The sequence below is a fragment of the Symphalangus syndactylus genome, chromosome 13, assembly GCF_028878055.3.
Source record: "Symphalangus syndactylus isolate Jambi chromosome 13, NHGRI_mSymSyn1-v2.1_pri, whole genome shotgun sequence".
In the NCBI taxonomy this organism is placed as follows: Eukaryota; Metazoa; Chordata; class Mammalia; order Primates; family Hylobatidae; genus Symphalangus; species Symphalangus syndactylus.
In genome coordinates, this window is record NC_072435.2 from 128,172,303 (window position 1) to 128,186,170 (window position 13,868).

A 13,868-nucleotide genomic window follows, 5' to 3' on the forward strand; every position below is an offset into this window, starting at 1 on the left:
CCGGACCACAGAGAAGCTGGAAGCAGCAGCTCCGCCTCTGCAGCCAATTGCTGGGACAGTCAGCGCTTGATTTCTCTGTGTTCTGCCCCCACTTCCAACTCAGGACCAACCAGAGGATGCCAAACATGTTCTCTCACCAACCACCGGACACCTCACTCTCCATCAGCTGCCCCTGCCTTCCCCACACCACCACCACCCTGAGCGGGCGGACCTGTGCCCCGCTCCCTGCCTGCCGATCTCAGGGTGGGGCGATCCCAAGCTCCGAACTCAGAGCCTGGGCTTGCTGTCGTCTGGGTGGTCTTTATCTATCTACACATGCATCTACTTATGCAGTACATGCGTATGGGCTGTTTACTCGTTATTTATTTGTGATCGACCATGTGCCTGGCACCGTGGCAGGCTCGGTGGGGAAGCAGGCTGTGCCCTCGTGCCAACTTGGTGCTCTCGGTCCAGTGCGAGAGCTGGGCCTGGCAACAAACACACTGCCCAGAGAGTGGTGGGCATCGTTAGCGGCACGACGGAGGTGCCAGGGGGACACCACGTAGCAGGGATGTCAGGGAGACTTCACAGAGACACCAGCACAACATCTGCTGCCAGGAGCACGGCCCAGTGGGGATGGGAGAGCGAAGAGAGCGCCGGGCATGGGGAGGAGGGGCAGGGCACAGCCCAGTGTCTGGGGAGCTGAGGCAGGGAGGGTGGGGAGGGCAGGGACAGCCCAGGAGGACACTAGAGAGGGCGGGGAGGAGCCAGCCCTGGAGCTTGAGTGCCAGTCATGTTGCCCTTTTGAACACTGAGACCATTAAAGGGGTCTCGGGTGAGAACCACAGGCAGGATTTGGAAGCTCCTGGGTGCGTGGTGGCCTCTGTAATGGGTAGGGAGAGGCTGGAAGCGAGAGGACCCATGCAATAGTGTGCACGCCCGGCCAGAGGGGATAGGAGGCTGAGTGAGGCAGGGCTGGGGGGACAAGGAGCAGAGAGAGAGGCAGGGAAGAGCAGTGGGGACGCTGAGGGGTGTGAATGTGGGGAGTCAGGGTGGGAATTCAGAGTGAGCCCTGGCCTCTGGCGACAGGAACGAGGGGTACATGTACCCAGTCTAATGCAGCACCTGCACTGTCGGCCACCAGAAAACAAAGCACCCAAAACTCAGTGGCCCAAAAACATGACTTGTGATGGTCGCTCTGTCTGTGGGTTGACTGTGCTCAGCTGGGTGGTTCTCACACGTGTTGCTCAGGCATCAGCTTTCAGGTAGCAGCTAGGCTGCCGAAAATTATCTGAAGACTCAACAGGGCTGTGTGCAAGATGGCTCCTTCACTCCTGCATCTGGTAGCTGGAGGGACTGATAGATTGGGAGCCCATCAACTCTTCTCCTCTTCACATGGCCCCCATGCAGCTCGCAGAGGCTTCCTCACAACATGACGGCCCCAGGGTGGCTAGTGCCTTCCTCAGAGCAAGAGCCCCAGGAGGATCTGCAAGGCTTCTTCTGACCTACCCAGAGGTCACACAGCATCACCTCAGCCGCATTCTATTGGCCAAAAGTGAGTCCCAGAAAGGGCTCAGGATCCATGTGGGAGGAAATAAATGGAGGACTACCTAAGCCAGGGCTGTGTGCCCAAGTGGTCAGTAGAAGCCAAAGAGTGAGCAAACATCCTCACCCAGGGGAAGTGTGTAGGGCAGGAGGCAAGGTGAGGCGGGGCGGGATGGGGAGGGGAGCAGAGGGAGTGATGAAAATATCCTAAATTTACATCATGGTGGAGTTTGCACAATCTTGTAATTATACTAATAACAATGAAGGTACACTTTAAATGGGGGAATTGTATAATATGTGAATTATATCTCAGATATGTTATAAGCTTTTTTAGCGAGAAAGGCCTTAAACAAATAAAAATAAATCTGTTAGTGTATAGAAAATGTCCAGAACAGGCAAATCCATAGAAACAGAAAGTAGATTGGTGGGAAACAACCTAAATGCCCATTGATGGATGAATGATGGATAAAGTGTGGTGCGTCCAGGCAACATAATACTTTTCAGCCTTAAAAAAGAAGAGACTGCTGCCATATGCAACAACATGGGTGCCCCTTGAGGGCAGTATGCTGTGAGACCGGCCAGGCACAGAAACACAAATGCTACATGATTCCACTTGCATGAAGAATCTAAAATAATTAAACTTGGCCAGGCGTGGAGGCTCACACCTGTCATTCCAACACTTTGGGAGGCCGGGGAGGGTGGATTGCTTGAGTCCAGGAGTTCAAGACATGGGAAACCCTGTCTCTACAAAACACACAAAAATAAGAAATTGCTGGGTGTGGTGGTGTATGCCTGTAGTCCCAGCCACTCGGGAGGCTGAGATGGGAGGATTGCCTGAATCCAGGAAGCAGAGGTTGCAGTGAGCCAAGATGGTACCATTGTACTCTAGTCTAAGTGACAGAGTGAGACCCTGCCTCAAAAAAAAAAAAAAAAAAAAGAAAGAAAGAAAATATAACTGATTTTTGTATATTTATGTTGTATCCTGAAACCTCTCTTGAACTTAATAGCTCTAACAGTTTCCAGTGGATTCCTTAGGGTTTCCCTTATACAATATCATACCATCTGCATATAGAGATGATCTTACTTCTTTTGCAGTTTTTCTTAATTTATTACCTACTTGTTATAACTAGAATTTCAGCATAATATTGAATAGAAGTGGCAAGAGAGGACACTTTTGTCTTACTCTTGAGTGCAGGGGAAAAGCATTTATTCTCTTCACCATTCAAAATTATGTCAACCAGGCCAGGCGGGGTGGCTCAAACCTGTAATCCCAGCAGGGGCCAAGAGCCCTCTTTTAAGAGCCTTTAAGAAAGACCATGCTGGCTGGGCACAGTGGCTCAGGCCTGTAATCCCAGCAGTTTGGGAGGCTGAAGGGGGTGGATCACCTGAGGTCTGGAGTTCGAGACCAGCCTGACCAACACGGAGAAACCCTGTCTCTACTAAAAATACAAAATTAGCCGGGCATAGTGGTGCATGCCTGTAATCCCAGCTACTCGGGGGGCTGAGGCAGGAGAATAGCTTGAACCTGGGAGGTGGAGGTTGTGGTGAGCCGAGATCACACCATTTTACTCCACCCTGGGCAAGAAGAGCGAAACTCTGTCTCAAAAAAAAAAAAAATTATGTCAACTGGGCACAGTGGCTCACACCTGTAACCCCAGCACTTCGGGAGAGCAAGGTGGGAGGATCGCTTGAGCCCAGGAGTTCGAGACCAGCGTGGGTAACAGGGAGACCCCATCTCTACCAAAAAAATACATAAAAAATTAGCCAGGCATGGTGTCTTACGCCTGGAGTCTCAGCTACTCAGGAGGCTGAGGCAAGAGTATCGCATGAACCCAGGAGGTGGAGGTGGCAGTGAGCCAAGATTGCACCACCGCACTCCAGCCTGGGTGACAGAGTCAAATACTATCTCAAAAAAAAAAAAAAAAAAAAAAAGAATTATGTTGTCACTTGAGCACGGTGGCTCATGCCTGTAATCCCAGAACTTTTGGAGGCCAAGGCAAGATCACTTGAGCCCAGGAGTTCGAGACCAGGCTGATGGGTAACACAATGAGAACCTGTCTCTACAGAAAGTGGAAAATGTAGCCTTGCATGGTGGCACGTGCCTGTGGTCCCAACTACTCAGGAGGCTGAGGTGGGAGAGTCATTGAGCCCGGAGGTCAAGGCTGCAGTGAGCTAGGATTGCACCACTGCACTCCAGCCTGGGCAACAGAGATCCTATCTCAAAAAAAATTATGAAAAAAAAATATGTTGTCAAACTCATAGAAGCGGAGAGTAGAATGGTGGTTGCCAGAGGCTGCAGAGAGGGTAAAAGGGAGTTGCTCCTGAACAGGTACAAAGTTTCAGTTTCAGTTTCAGTTATGCAAAATGAGTATGTTCTAGGTCTGCTATACAACATCACACCTGTAGTTAACAACATTGTATTGTGCAATTAAAATTTTGTTAAAAGGGTGGGTCTCATGTTAAATGTTTTATTACAATAAAAAATAAATTTTAGGAAGAAAGTTAACTGGTTTTTTTTTTTTTTTGCAGATATCCTTTAACAGATCTAAAGCTGTGTGATTTCTAGTAAGTGTTTTTGTTGAACACGAACATTCTCATCTACCTTTCAGAGCGTGGCTTCCACCCGTCTGAATCCCTGGGAGTGAACTCATGGAGTTCTGGGGGTAAAAAAAAATCCTGGGAGGTCGAGTTGGCCACAGAGCCCAAGATGTTCCCCAATTTACGAATCGGTTTAGAATTCCACACAACCAGCACCTCACTACCACCAACAATTCTAACGGAAACTTTCCTCAGTGAAAACTAACTTATCTTCATTTATTTCAAGGCTGGTGCTAATTTTGGTTGTTGACTGCTTTGGCCTCCGATTATGGGAGGTATCCCGGGTGGGAACTGTCAGGGGAAGCTACTTGGAAGGCAGGACTGAGCCAGACCAAATTGCAAGATTCAAACCAGTGAGGAGGCCCAACGCAGCGACTCCTCCACAGACCCAGCAGAGGCTCTCGGGGGCTGGAAAAGGGCGCCACCTGGTGGCATCTGAGCACAAGTTAGTGACCTGTTTTCACCCACATGTCAGTACAGCTCCCGAAGCGGGTCCAGCGGGAAAGCTCCGGTATGAAGTCCCTCTACAGTGTGCTGTGAGGGTGTGTAACCACAGTTAATGGAAAGGGACCTCGCTGGACTCAATCCAATGACATCACACATGCCGTCTCCCACCTACAGAGCGAACCCCCAGGTCTTGAGTATGTGATGCCTGGAGCCTCATCTACCTTCTGAAGGCATCTCTCAGGCATGCTTTACGAATGAGCAGTGTTTGGATTATTAATTGGAAAGGTCAGGACACCGTTGCAGCGGGTATAGGGAAGTGATAGCAGCGGTGTCTGGAACATAAAGGAGAGTGTGTGTGTCCACTCTTCCCAGGGACACAGGGACAGGGACACTCTCCACTCTCCCCCGGGACACACGGGGACGCTCTCCACTCTCCCCTGGGAGTTCCAGGGTGACCATCATCGTGAAGAATGACAGGGATTGATGTAGTTTCCTGGTTTTTGGCATTAACCCACAAACCCAATTACCACTCTGGGTTTTTCCTAGAGCGTAAGCCTTAGCTGACGCCATCCACACATTATGGTCCTGTGGATTTTCCTGTAACGAAAAGGAAAAGATTCAGACAGCAGGACATAAGGGGCCAGGGGGAGGCTAAGGCTGTCATGATGGCAGAGAAGTCTTGACCCATGATCTCAGAAAAGCTGTCCACATTTAGGATCCCGTCTGCTTCTGGGGAAAACTTCCCTGGTTAGCTTTACCTTAAGGTCTCCAAAAGGTGTATGGTTCTAAGAATCTGGAACCATCTTTTTGAGTTTGGGGTTAGCCTATTTTTCTAAAATGTGCACAAGTTCTGGATCCATAGTTCTTACATACATAATTAGCAAGAGTCCCAGAAGGTGGCACGCAGACTCCTTGGATTCAGACAAACCTGAACCAAAAGGGACCTACTCGAGGCCTCTAACTGGATACAATGGAGTTAAGTTTTGGATCCAATTCAATCCTGGACCCATTCCAGTCTAAGAATTGCTCAAGGCTGGGCGCGGTGGCTCATGCCTCTAATCCAGCACTTTGGGAGGCCAAGGCAGGCGGATCACCTGAGCTCAGGAGTTCGAGACCAGCCTGGGCAACACAGTGAAACCCCGTCTCTACTAAAATACAAAAACATTAGCCGGGCGTGGTGGCATGTGCCTGTAATCCCAGCTACTTAGGAGGCTGAGACAGGAGAATTGCTTGAATCTGGGAGGCAGAGGTTGCAGTGAGCTGAGATCACGCCACTGCACTCCAGCCTGGGCAACAGAGTGAGACTCCATCTCAAAAAAAAAAAAAAAAAGAATTGCTCAAAGTAGAGGGCTCAAAACACATGTTCATAGAGCACAAATCCAGCAGAGAGAACTCACCTATGATTCTAGATGCTTTGAGAGATCAGCAGGCACACAGGCCCCACTGAGCATTCAGTGCTCCTAGTGGGTGGCTGGAGGTCTACTTCAGATCCCACTTCTGACACCAAACTGTTAAAACAAAAACTTTGGACAAATTAAATTTAAGAGTTTGTGTGTGTGTGTGTGTGTGTGTGTGTGTGTGAGACAGAGTCTCGCTCTGTCGTACAGGCTGGAGTGCAGTGGTGCAATCTCGGTTCACTGCAACCTCCACCTCCCAGATTCCAGTGATTCTCCTGTCTCAGCCTCCCGAGTAGCTGGGATTACAGACGCCACAACACCAGGCTAACTTTTGTGTTTTTAGTGGAGACGAGGTTTCACCATGTTGGCCAGGCTGGTCTTAAACCCCTGATCTCAAGTGATCCACCCACGTTGGCCTCCCAAAGTGCTGGGATTACAGGTATGAGCCACTGCACCTGGCCAACAGAGTTTAATTGAGCAAAACACAAATCATGAATTGGGCAGCACTCAGAACCAATGGGGGAGGTTCGAGAGCCCAACTCTGTAATGTGGGCAGGGAGTTTTTATAGATAGAACACAGAAGTGAGATACAAAAAAAAAAATCACAATTAGCTTGATTTTGTTATGGCTTGAGATGTTTGCCTTATATGGACATGATCAGATCAGTTGGCAGCCTGTGATTGGCTGAGACCCAGCCATTTGTTCCAAAATATAGGTTAAGCTTTTAGATTGTTTCTGTGGTACATTAGGTTGCAGTTTGTTGTTACCTAGAAACTCAAGGCACACAGGCAGCCTGTTAATTGAGTTAATTTAACAATTCAAACACTTATGCACCAGTGTTTATAACAGCACTATTCACAGAGTTAGTTTGAAAGCAATCTAAATTCCTTCTTTGTATAGCCTAGACATTTCTCCTGGCCATAAGAAGGGGTGATGCCCTGACACATGCTACAATGTGGATGAACCTTGAAAACATGCTCAGTGAATGAAGCCAGACAGAAAAGGCATTAACCCAGAAACAAACATTGCATTTCCTTGATATGAAATATCCAGAACAGGCAAGTCCATTCATTGAGACAGAAAATCGACCGGTGGTTGCCAGGGCATGGGAGGAGTGTGGAACGGGTTGTGACTGCTTAATGGATGGGAGTTTTATTTTGGGGTGGGGAAAGTGTTTGGGGACGAAATAGAGGTGGTGGTGGTTGCACAATATTGTGATTGTCACTGAATTGTTTACTTTAAAATAGTTAATTACACGCTATGCTGATTTTATCACAATAAACTATTTTAAAATTATTTTGTGAAAAACTGTGATGCTTGGGATTTGCTTCAAAATAATGTGGGTGGGGTGGAGGTTCGAAAAGTTACCAAGAAAGAAAGAAAGAAAGAGAAAGAAAGAAAGAAAGAAAGAAAGAAAGAAAGAAAGAAAGAAAACAAACTCTGGCTTGCAAAGAAGAAAACGGATCGACCGTGGATCCCTCTCCAGCTCGAGGGCTGGAGCTACGGCGGAGGCAGGAACTGGAAGCGAGGGGTCTGCTGGCAAAGGCGGGAGTGCAGGTGCCGCTCGAAGCCCCGGCAGCCGCGGCAGGAACCGGCCTGGACGGGGTCAGGGGGCGCCGCGGCGGCCGGCGGGACTTTCCATGTCTTTCTCCTCGAGCTCGGAAAAAGTTGCCACCGGGGGAATCCCGACCCTCCAACTTCGAGACCGCCGGTTCCGCGCTCGGCCCCCACCTGGACCGAGAGCTGGGGTTGGGCTGCCGCGCCCCCGGCTCTGTCCCCGCGAGGCCCCGCTCCCAGCCCCACCTGGGACACCCGGGACTCCCGGGACACCTGCGGGGCGGGGCGGGGTCGGGGCGGGCTCGAGGCCGCACCCCGGAGGCGGAGCCGCGAGCTCCCCGCCCACCCCGCGCCCCCCGCCCTCGGTGCGCAGCGGGGCCGACCCTCAGCCCGGCAGCGCCTTCCCGGAGGTGGGAGCCGCCCGCGCCATGGCCACCGCCCAGCCCAAGTCCCCCGCGGGGGCGACCGCCCGGCGCCTGGCCCGGGGCTGCTGGTCCGCCCTCTGGGACTACGAGACGCCCAAGGTGATCGTGGTGAGGAACCGACGCCTGGGGGTCCTGTACCGCGCCGTGCAGCTGCTCATCCTGCTCTACTTCGTGTGGTGCGCGGGGCGCGGGGCGCGGGGCGCAGGACAGGGGCTGGGATTAGGGGAGCTGGGACTGGGGGGCGCGGAGCAGGGGCTGGGACTCGGGGTGCTGGGCTAGAGGCGCGGGGCAGGGGCTGGAGCTGGGACTGGGGGCGCGGGGCAGGGGCTGGGACTGGGGGCGCGGGGCAGGGGCCGGGGCTGGGACTGGGGGCGCGGGGCAGGGGCCGGGGTTGGGACTGGGGGCGTGGGGCAGTCCCCCAGAGCCCCGCAGAGCGGACCTGGGTCGCGGGAGGGCCCGTGCCTGCGGGCGGTCTCAGCCTTACCGGGGTCGCCTCCGGAGCCGGCGCCGCCCCTGCCCGCAGGTACGTATTCATCGTGCAGAAAAGCTACCAGGAGAGCGAGACAGGCCCCGAGAGCTCCATCATCACCAAGGTCAAGGGGATCACCACGTCCGAGCACAAAGTGTGGGACGTGGAGGAGTATGTGAAGCCCCCCGAGGTGCGGGCCGCCCCCTGCCCCCCGCCCCGCCGTGCACCCCACCCTAGTGGGCGGAGGGGGCAGCAGCTGCCGCCTGGCCGACCGCCCCCTCTTTCTGAGCCCAGGGGGGCAGCGTGTTCAGCATCATCACCAGGGTCGAGGCCACCCACTCCCAGACCCAGGGAACCTGCCCCGAGGTGAGGGGATCCCGCGGCGCTGGGGGACCCTGCCTCAGCTAGGCGGGCCAGCTGTCCCTTGCGGGGTCCCTGACTGGGCCGCCTCCACCCTAGAGCATAAGGGTCCACAACGCCACCTGCCTCTCCGATGCCGACTGCATGGCTGGGGAGCTGGACATGTTGGGAAACGGTCAGTGTGCACCAGCTGGGGCTGGGTGGGTGGGGCAGGGCTGCGTCCCCACTAATGCCTCAGTGACCTCTGCCCCACAGGCCTACGGACCGGGCGCTGTGTGCCCTATTACCAGGGGCCCTCCAAGACCTGTGAGGTGTTCGGCTGGTGCCCGGTGGAAGATGGGGCCTCTGTCAGGTGCACCCGCGCCCCGGCCTGGGGCCCAGCCTCCATTCTGATCCTTTTCCTCTGACCAAAGGCCAAACGGGCAGGGCAGAAGTGACAAGAGCTGGGGAGGGGTGGGGGCCAAGGCCAGGCGGGGACTTTGCGGGAAGAGGGGACTAAACAACCCGTCTGTGCCTCCTCAGCCAATTTCTGGGTACGATGGCCCCAAATTTCACCATTCTCATCAAGAACAGCATCCACTACCCCAAATTCCACTTCTCCAAGTAAGAGCTACTGGTGTGTGGTGATGGCCTAGCCTGAGGGCTACCTCCTGGGAATGGGGTATTTGGGGTGCAGGTCTCGCCTCCTGCCGCCTCCTCAGGGGCAACATCGCCGACCGCACAGACGGCTACCTGAAGCGCTGCACGTTCCACGAGGTCTCCGACCTCTACTGCCCCATCTTCAAGCTGGGCTTTATCGTGGAGAATGCTGGGGAGAGCTTCGCAGAGCTCGCACACAAGGCAGGGCAAGCGCAGGCAGGGTGGGGCCAGGGCGGGCTCTCACCTGCAGAGAGGCCCTGGGGTACAGGGGACCAGTCCCTCCTCCCTCCTGACCAACTGGCCCCGCTGGCAGAGGAAAGAAATGCGATCAGCGCAACCCGTCCTGTGTGGCGCTTGCTGAATTATTGACATTGGCCACGGGGCTGGCTGCTGGCACCCCTTGTGCTTCAGACACTGGACGCCCACCAGTACCCCTGAGCTGCCCCATGGGCCCCTCAGTGCACACCTCACATGCAGCCTGGGACTGACCCGGGCTCTCGAGGGGCCTCTCATGTGCCCTCCTGACCCCCTTCCCTGGCCTGGGACTGACCCCAGCTCTCGAGGGGCCTCTCGTGTGCCTTCCTGACCCCCTTCCCTGGCTCCTTCTTGGCAGGGTGGTGTCATCGGGGTCATTATCAACTGGGACTGTGACCTGGACCTGCCTGCATCGGAGTGCAACCCCAAGTACTCCTTCCGGAGGCTTGACCCCAAGCACGTGCCTGCCTCGTCAGGCTACAACTTCAGGTACTGTACTGGGGACACCGCTGTCCACCGTGGCATAGCTGCGGTGGGGTCCCGAGAGGCCCAGTGCCCGTGGGGCAGCCCTGGAGTGCAGAGGACGAGTGGGCACTGGCTTCCAGGCCTTCCCATTCCAGGTTTGCCAAGTACTACAAGATCAATGGCACCACCACCCGCACGCTCATCAAGGCCTATGCCATCCGCATTGATGTCATTGTGCATGGACAGGTGACTGCACCTGCTGGGGGTGGGTGGCCAGCCCTGCTAGCCTGGGTCTCAGCTCCTCATGCCCCACCCCTCCCTCGAGCCCCATCAGACGCTGTCAGACATTCTGACCATGACCCCCATTCTCCCCAGGCCGGGAAGTTCAGCCTGATTCCCACCATTATTAATCTGGCCACAGCTCTGACTTCCGTTGGGGTGGTAAGGAACCCTCTCTGGGGTCCCAGCGGGTGCGGGGCGTCCACCAGGCCCTTACACACCGGTCTCTGCTGGCCCCAGGGCTCCTTCCTGTGCGACTGGATCTTGCTAACATTCATGAACAAAAACAAGGTCTACAGCCATAAGAAATTTGACAAGGTGTGTACGCCGAGCCACCCCTCAGGTAGCTGGCCTGTGACCCTTGCCCGTGTTTTGGGCCAGGCCCCTCCCCAACCCGGCCACTGCTCTGAGGACCAGCACCCCAGCCCTCCATCAGGCCAGGAGGGCCAACAAGGGGCAGTGTGTGGCCCGGCCTTCCCGCCCCTGCGGCCTTGCCCCATCTCTGCCCCGTCTGAGCAGATGGTGGACACTCCTGCCTCCGAGCCTGCCCCACAAGCCTCCACACCCACAGACCCCAAAGGTTTGGCCCAACTCTGAGCTCCTTTCCATCACACTGGACTGCAGACCTGGCCTGGTGGGGCCACAGTCCCCGGCTAGGGACCTGCACAGTGGACATGGGCACCTCAGTAGCAGAGCATCTCCACGAAACTGGGCACCACAGGATCCCTGTGCAAGGGCTGCCAGCATGCTCTGGCCCCAGGCTTGTGCCCCACCCTGGCATACAGCCCCTGACACCTCCTCCCCAGCTGGTCCCTATAGGGCTGCTCACTTCCCATCACCTCTCACGGCCACCTGGAACCTAAGCCAGCTGAGCTCTGAGGGGCTCTGCTCCTGGTCTTGGGCCCTGGGAACCCCACCCACCCCACCCCACAGGCGTTGTAACCTCGAGTCTGCCCAGATTCTTCCCTTAGAAGTCACAACATACTCAGTCCAATAAACCTGTGAGCAGAACCTTCTGGCCTCGTTCCTTGGGGGGGAGCATTGTGAGCCCATGAATATGGGATGTCAGGTCCTGCCGGCCTGGAGCTGGGCTGCACGGTGACCTTTGTCTGGGTCATCTCCCCTGTAAGCAGCCTGGGAGGTGTGCAGGGCACATGTCTGCCTGCCCCATGACCCATGGTCCCCACAGCCAGCCAGGCCATGGTCAGGTCTGCCCAGGCTGGGAGTGCACTGGGACCCAGGCCACCTCCTCAGTGCACTTGCTTCTGACAGGGCCACCCCAGACTCCAAACCAAAGCTGGCTCATCTCAAAATGTGGGAGGACAGCATGACTCAGGAAGAGAGAAATGGGAGGAAGGCCGGGACAGCTGCACACAAGGAAAACGAAAGCTGACTACAGCAGTGCTCAGACCAGTGTTCATTCCTACTCCATGGGTGGGGGCAGGAATGCCAAGATGGGAAGTCAGGCCAGGCGGGGTGGACGGACACCAGCCCAGGAGCCGGCATTAACTGGATCAGGGCCTGTGGGTAATCTGGTTACTGCATCCTCAGATGCTGCAGTGGTTAGACTGGTCCCCACCGGGTCGGGGGGAGGAGCCCAGAACTGAGCGTCATGAAGTCACCTGTGCCAGTGGCAGATGACATCCTGCCTCTGAAGGGAAACCCAGTCTCAGGAGGGCAACACCACTCCCAAAGGTCAAAGAGCAGAGAAGGGTGGGGAAGACGGCTCTGGTCTGACCCTAAAGCCTGAGTTTGGAAGTCTCAGCACAACTCCAGAGTCCTCACCCCTGCGCTATGTTCAGGTGGTGAGAACACGTCTTCTCTCGGGCCCCATTTCCCTTGACTGGCCTCCCAGCCTCGGGCATCGGCCTCAGGTCACCCCACAGCCTGCACATGCTGTGTGGCTCACAAATATCCAGCTCATTTTTGGAGAAACTGGCTCTTCTGGTTGAGCCACTGCTTGGGAAAGGGCCAGAGCTTCCTGTTTCTGACCCCTCCATCACTACTCAAATGCCCTCAGCTGGCCTCAGAGTGAACCCAGGCTGACCAGCGCCCACGGCCGCGCCGGGCGACCTCTGGTCCTGCTAGGTGGCCTTCCTGGGGGACGAGCGGCTGTCCCCTGGCCCCATCACTCCTCACTCCCCTGAGGGTTCTCCAGATTCGCTTCCAGGAATGAAGCCCAGTCAGCCAGCCTCCCTCCTCCCCTGCTTGCCCTAATTTGATTTGATCTCCACTCTGGAGGGCTCAGCACTCCTCCATCTGAGCAGGAATCAGGTTTCTCCAGGCAGGCAGCCCGAGCAGCATCCAGGGGCCAGACACATGCCCAGTGGTACCCAGTCCCCTGATCTGAGGCGCCCTGCACAAATACACAGTGACAACCTAGAGAAACTTCAGTATGAAATACAAATAAAAACAAAGTGTAGCAGCGATGGCCTCGGACAGTAGATGGCAGGGACAAACTAAGGCTGGCTCTGGGCCAAAGACGCAAGCCTCCTGGGGAGCCTGTGGGGCCCCCTCCCTCCTGTGAGGCTCTCATCTGGGGTGTCTGCATTTCTGATTTACATTTCATACTTGTTTGGTGCCCTGTGAAATTGGCCTTTCTTCTTTCTGCTTCCAGCTAGTCCTGTGTGGAGGTGAAGGACAAGGGCTGCAGTGAGCCAAAAGTGAGGTGCACAGAGGTCTTGTTTTCCTGAGGCTGATAGAGGGTTCCCTCTAGACCCAGCTCCAAATGAGCAGGGCTCACAAGCCAAAATCCAGATTCTCACGGGTTAGGGTCCGGATTCCCGGGGAAACCAGCCCACAAACTGCTCCTGCGAGGCTGTGGGGCCAGCTCATTTCTCCATGCAAACAGGTGAGACTCCAGCCCCACCAGGGCCTTGGGAACCTATCTCGTCTCAGAGCCCAATCTCAGGGAGCCAGAAGCCCCCAGGGGCTTTTCCTCCCTCTGGGAGGCAGGACAAAGAACTGGGGGCACCTAGAGGACTCTCCCACTCCACCAGGTGTGGTGCAGGAAGCAACAGAGGCCTGGAAAAGCATTCACTGCGTGAGAAACGGCGCCCAGGGCACTCGCATCCTCGCTCACGGCCTGCTTCTTCAGGTGCTCTGGCGAGGCCAGGGCCACATCCTGCTCCCGCTCCCTCCTGTGGCGTCTGAGCTCCCTGAAAATGGTTTTCTTTGGTTTCCTCCCTGTTCCCTGGCCTGGGGTCACAAGTTTGGACAGTCAGGGTGGTCAGTGGTCTGGTCACTGGAAGCACGGGGATGTGGCCTTGGCATCAGGAGGCCTGGCATAGACACAGAGGCACCCGGGGCCCGGGGCTGGCTAACGGCCCAGCTGTGGGTTCTTCTGCAGCAGCCACTCCAGGGTCTCCAGGAGGTACGACATGCCGTAGTGCTGGGCAATGTTCCGGAAGATTCCGATCTGTTCCATGAAGACCTGCAGGAACAAACAGGCAC

At 55.5% G+C, this 13,868-nt stretch overlaps 2 protein-coding genes across 9 annotated transcripts in view; one reads left to right on the forward strand and one right to left on the reverse strand.

The window, feature by feature from the left end:
* The first annotated feature begins 7,910 nt into the window (after window positions 1-7,910).
* On the forward strand, window positions 7,911-11,426 carry P2RX2 (purinergic receptor P2X 2). Of its 7 annotated transcripts, XM_055238107.1 has the most exons (12): window positions 7,911-8,124; window positions 8,472-8,607; window positions 8,712-8,783; window positions 8,877-8,952; window positions 9,033-9,129; window positions 9,300-9,380; window positions 9,479-9,617; window positions 10,030-10,160; window positions 10,292-10,382; window positions 10,512-10,577; window positions 10,656-10,733; window positions 10,935-11,426. In XM_055238107.1, exons 1-12 carry the CDS (start codon window positions 7,952-7,954, stop codon window positions 11,010-11,012), a joined length of 1,218 nt encoding a protein of 405 aa, XP_055094082.1. In that variant the 5' UTR covers window positions 7,911-7,951; the 3' UTR covers window positions 11,013-11,426. The 7 variants fall into 7 exon arrangements, with proteins under 7 accessions (XP_055094082.1, XP_055094079.1, XP_055094085.1 ...); XM_055238104.1 differs by having other exon boundaries at window positions 10,656-11,426; XM_055238110.1 differs by having other exon boundaries at window positions 10,292-10,401; window positions 10,512-11,426.
* Window positions 11,427-12,799: 1,373 nt separating this feature from the next.
* POLE (DNA polymerase epsilon, catalytic subunit) overlaps window positions 12,800-13,868 on the reverse strand; it is a 60,901-nt gene continuing 59,832 nt past the window's right edge. For both annotated transcript variants that reach the window (XM_055238083.2, XM_055238084.2), the window contains one exon: window positions 12,800-13,848. In XM_055238083.2, the coding sequence (XP_055094058.1) occupies window positions 13,735-13,848 (114 nt within the window). In that variant the 3' untranslated portion in view covers window positions 12,800-13,734. The remainder of the gene's footprint in view (window positions 13,849-13,868) is intronic.

What these genes read in the sequence shown, in the direction of transcription:
- P2RX2 (XM_055238103.1), top strand. Translation starts at nt 7,952, where the DNA reads ATGGCCACCGCCCAGCCCAAGTCCCCCGCGGGGGCGACCGCCCGGCGC. An exon ending in GAAGATGGGGCCTCTGTCAG is followed by an intron (nt 9,130 to 9,299) that starts GTGCACCCGCGC and finishes GTGCCTCCTCAG; the next exon opens with CCAATTTCTGGGTACGATGG. An exon ending in TCGTCAGGCTACAACTTCAG is followed by an intron (nt 10,161 to 10,291) that starts GTACTGTACTGG and finishes TTCCCATTCCAG; the next exon opens with GTTTGCCAAGTACTACAAGA.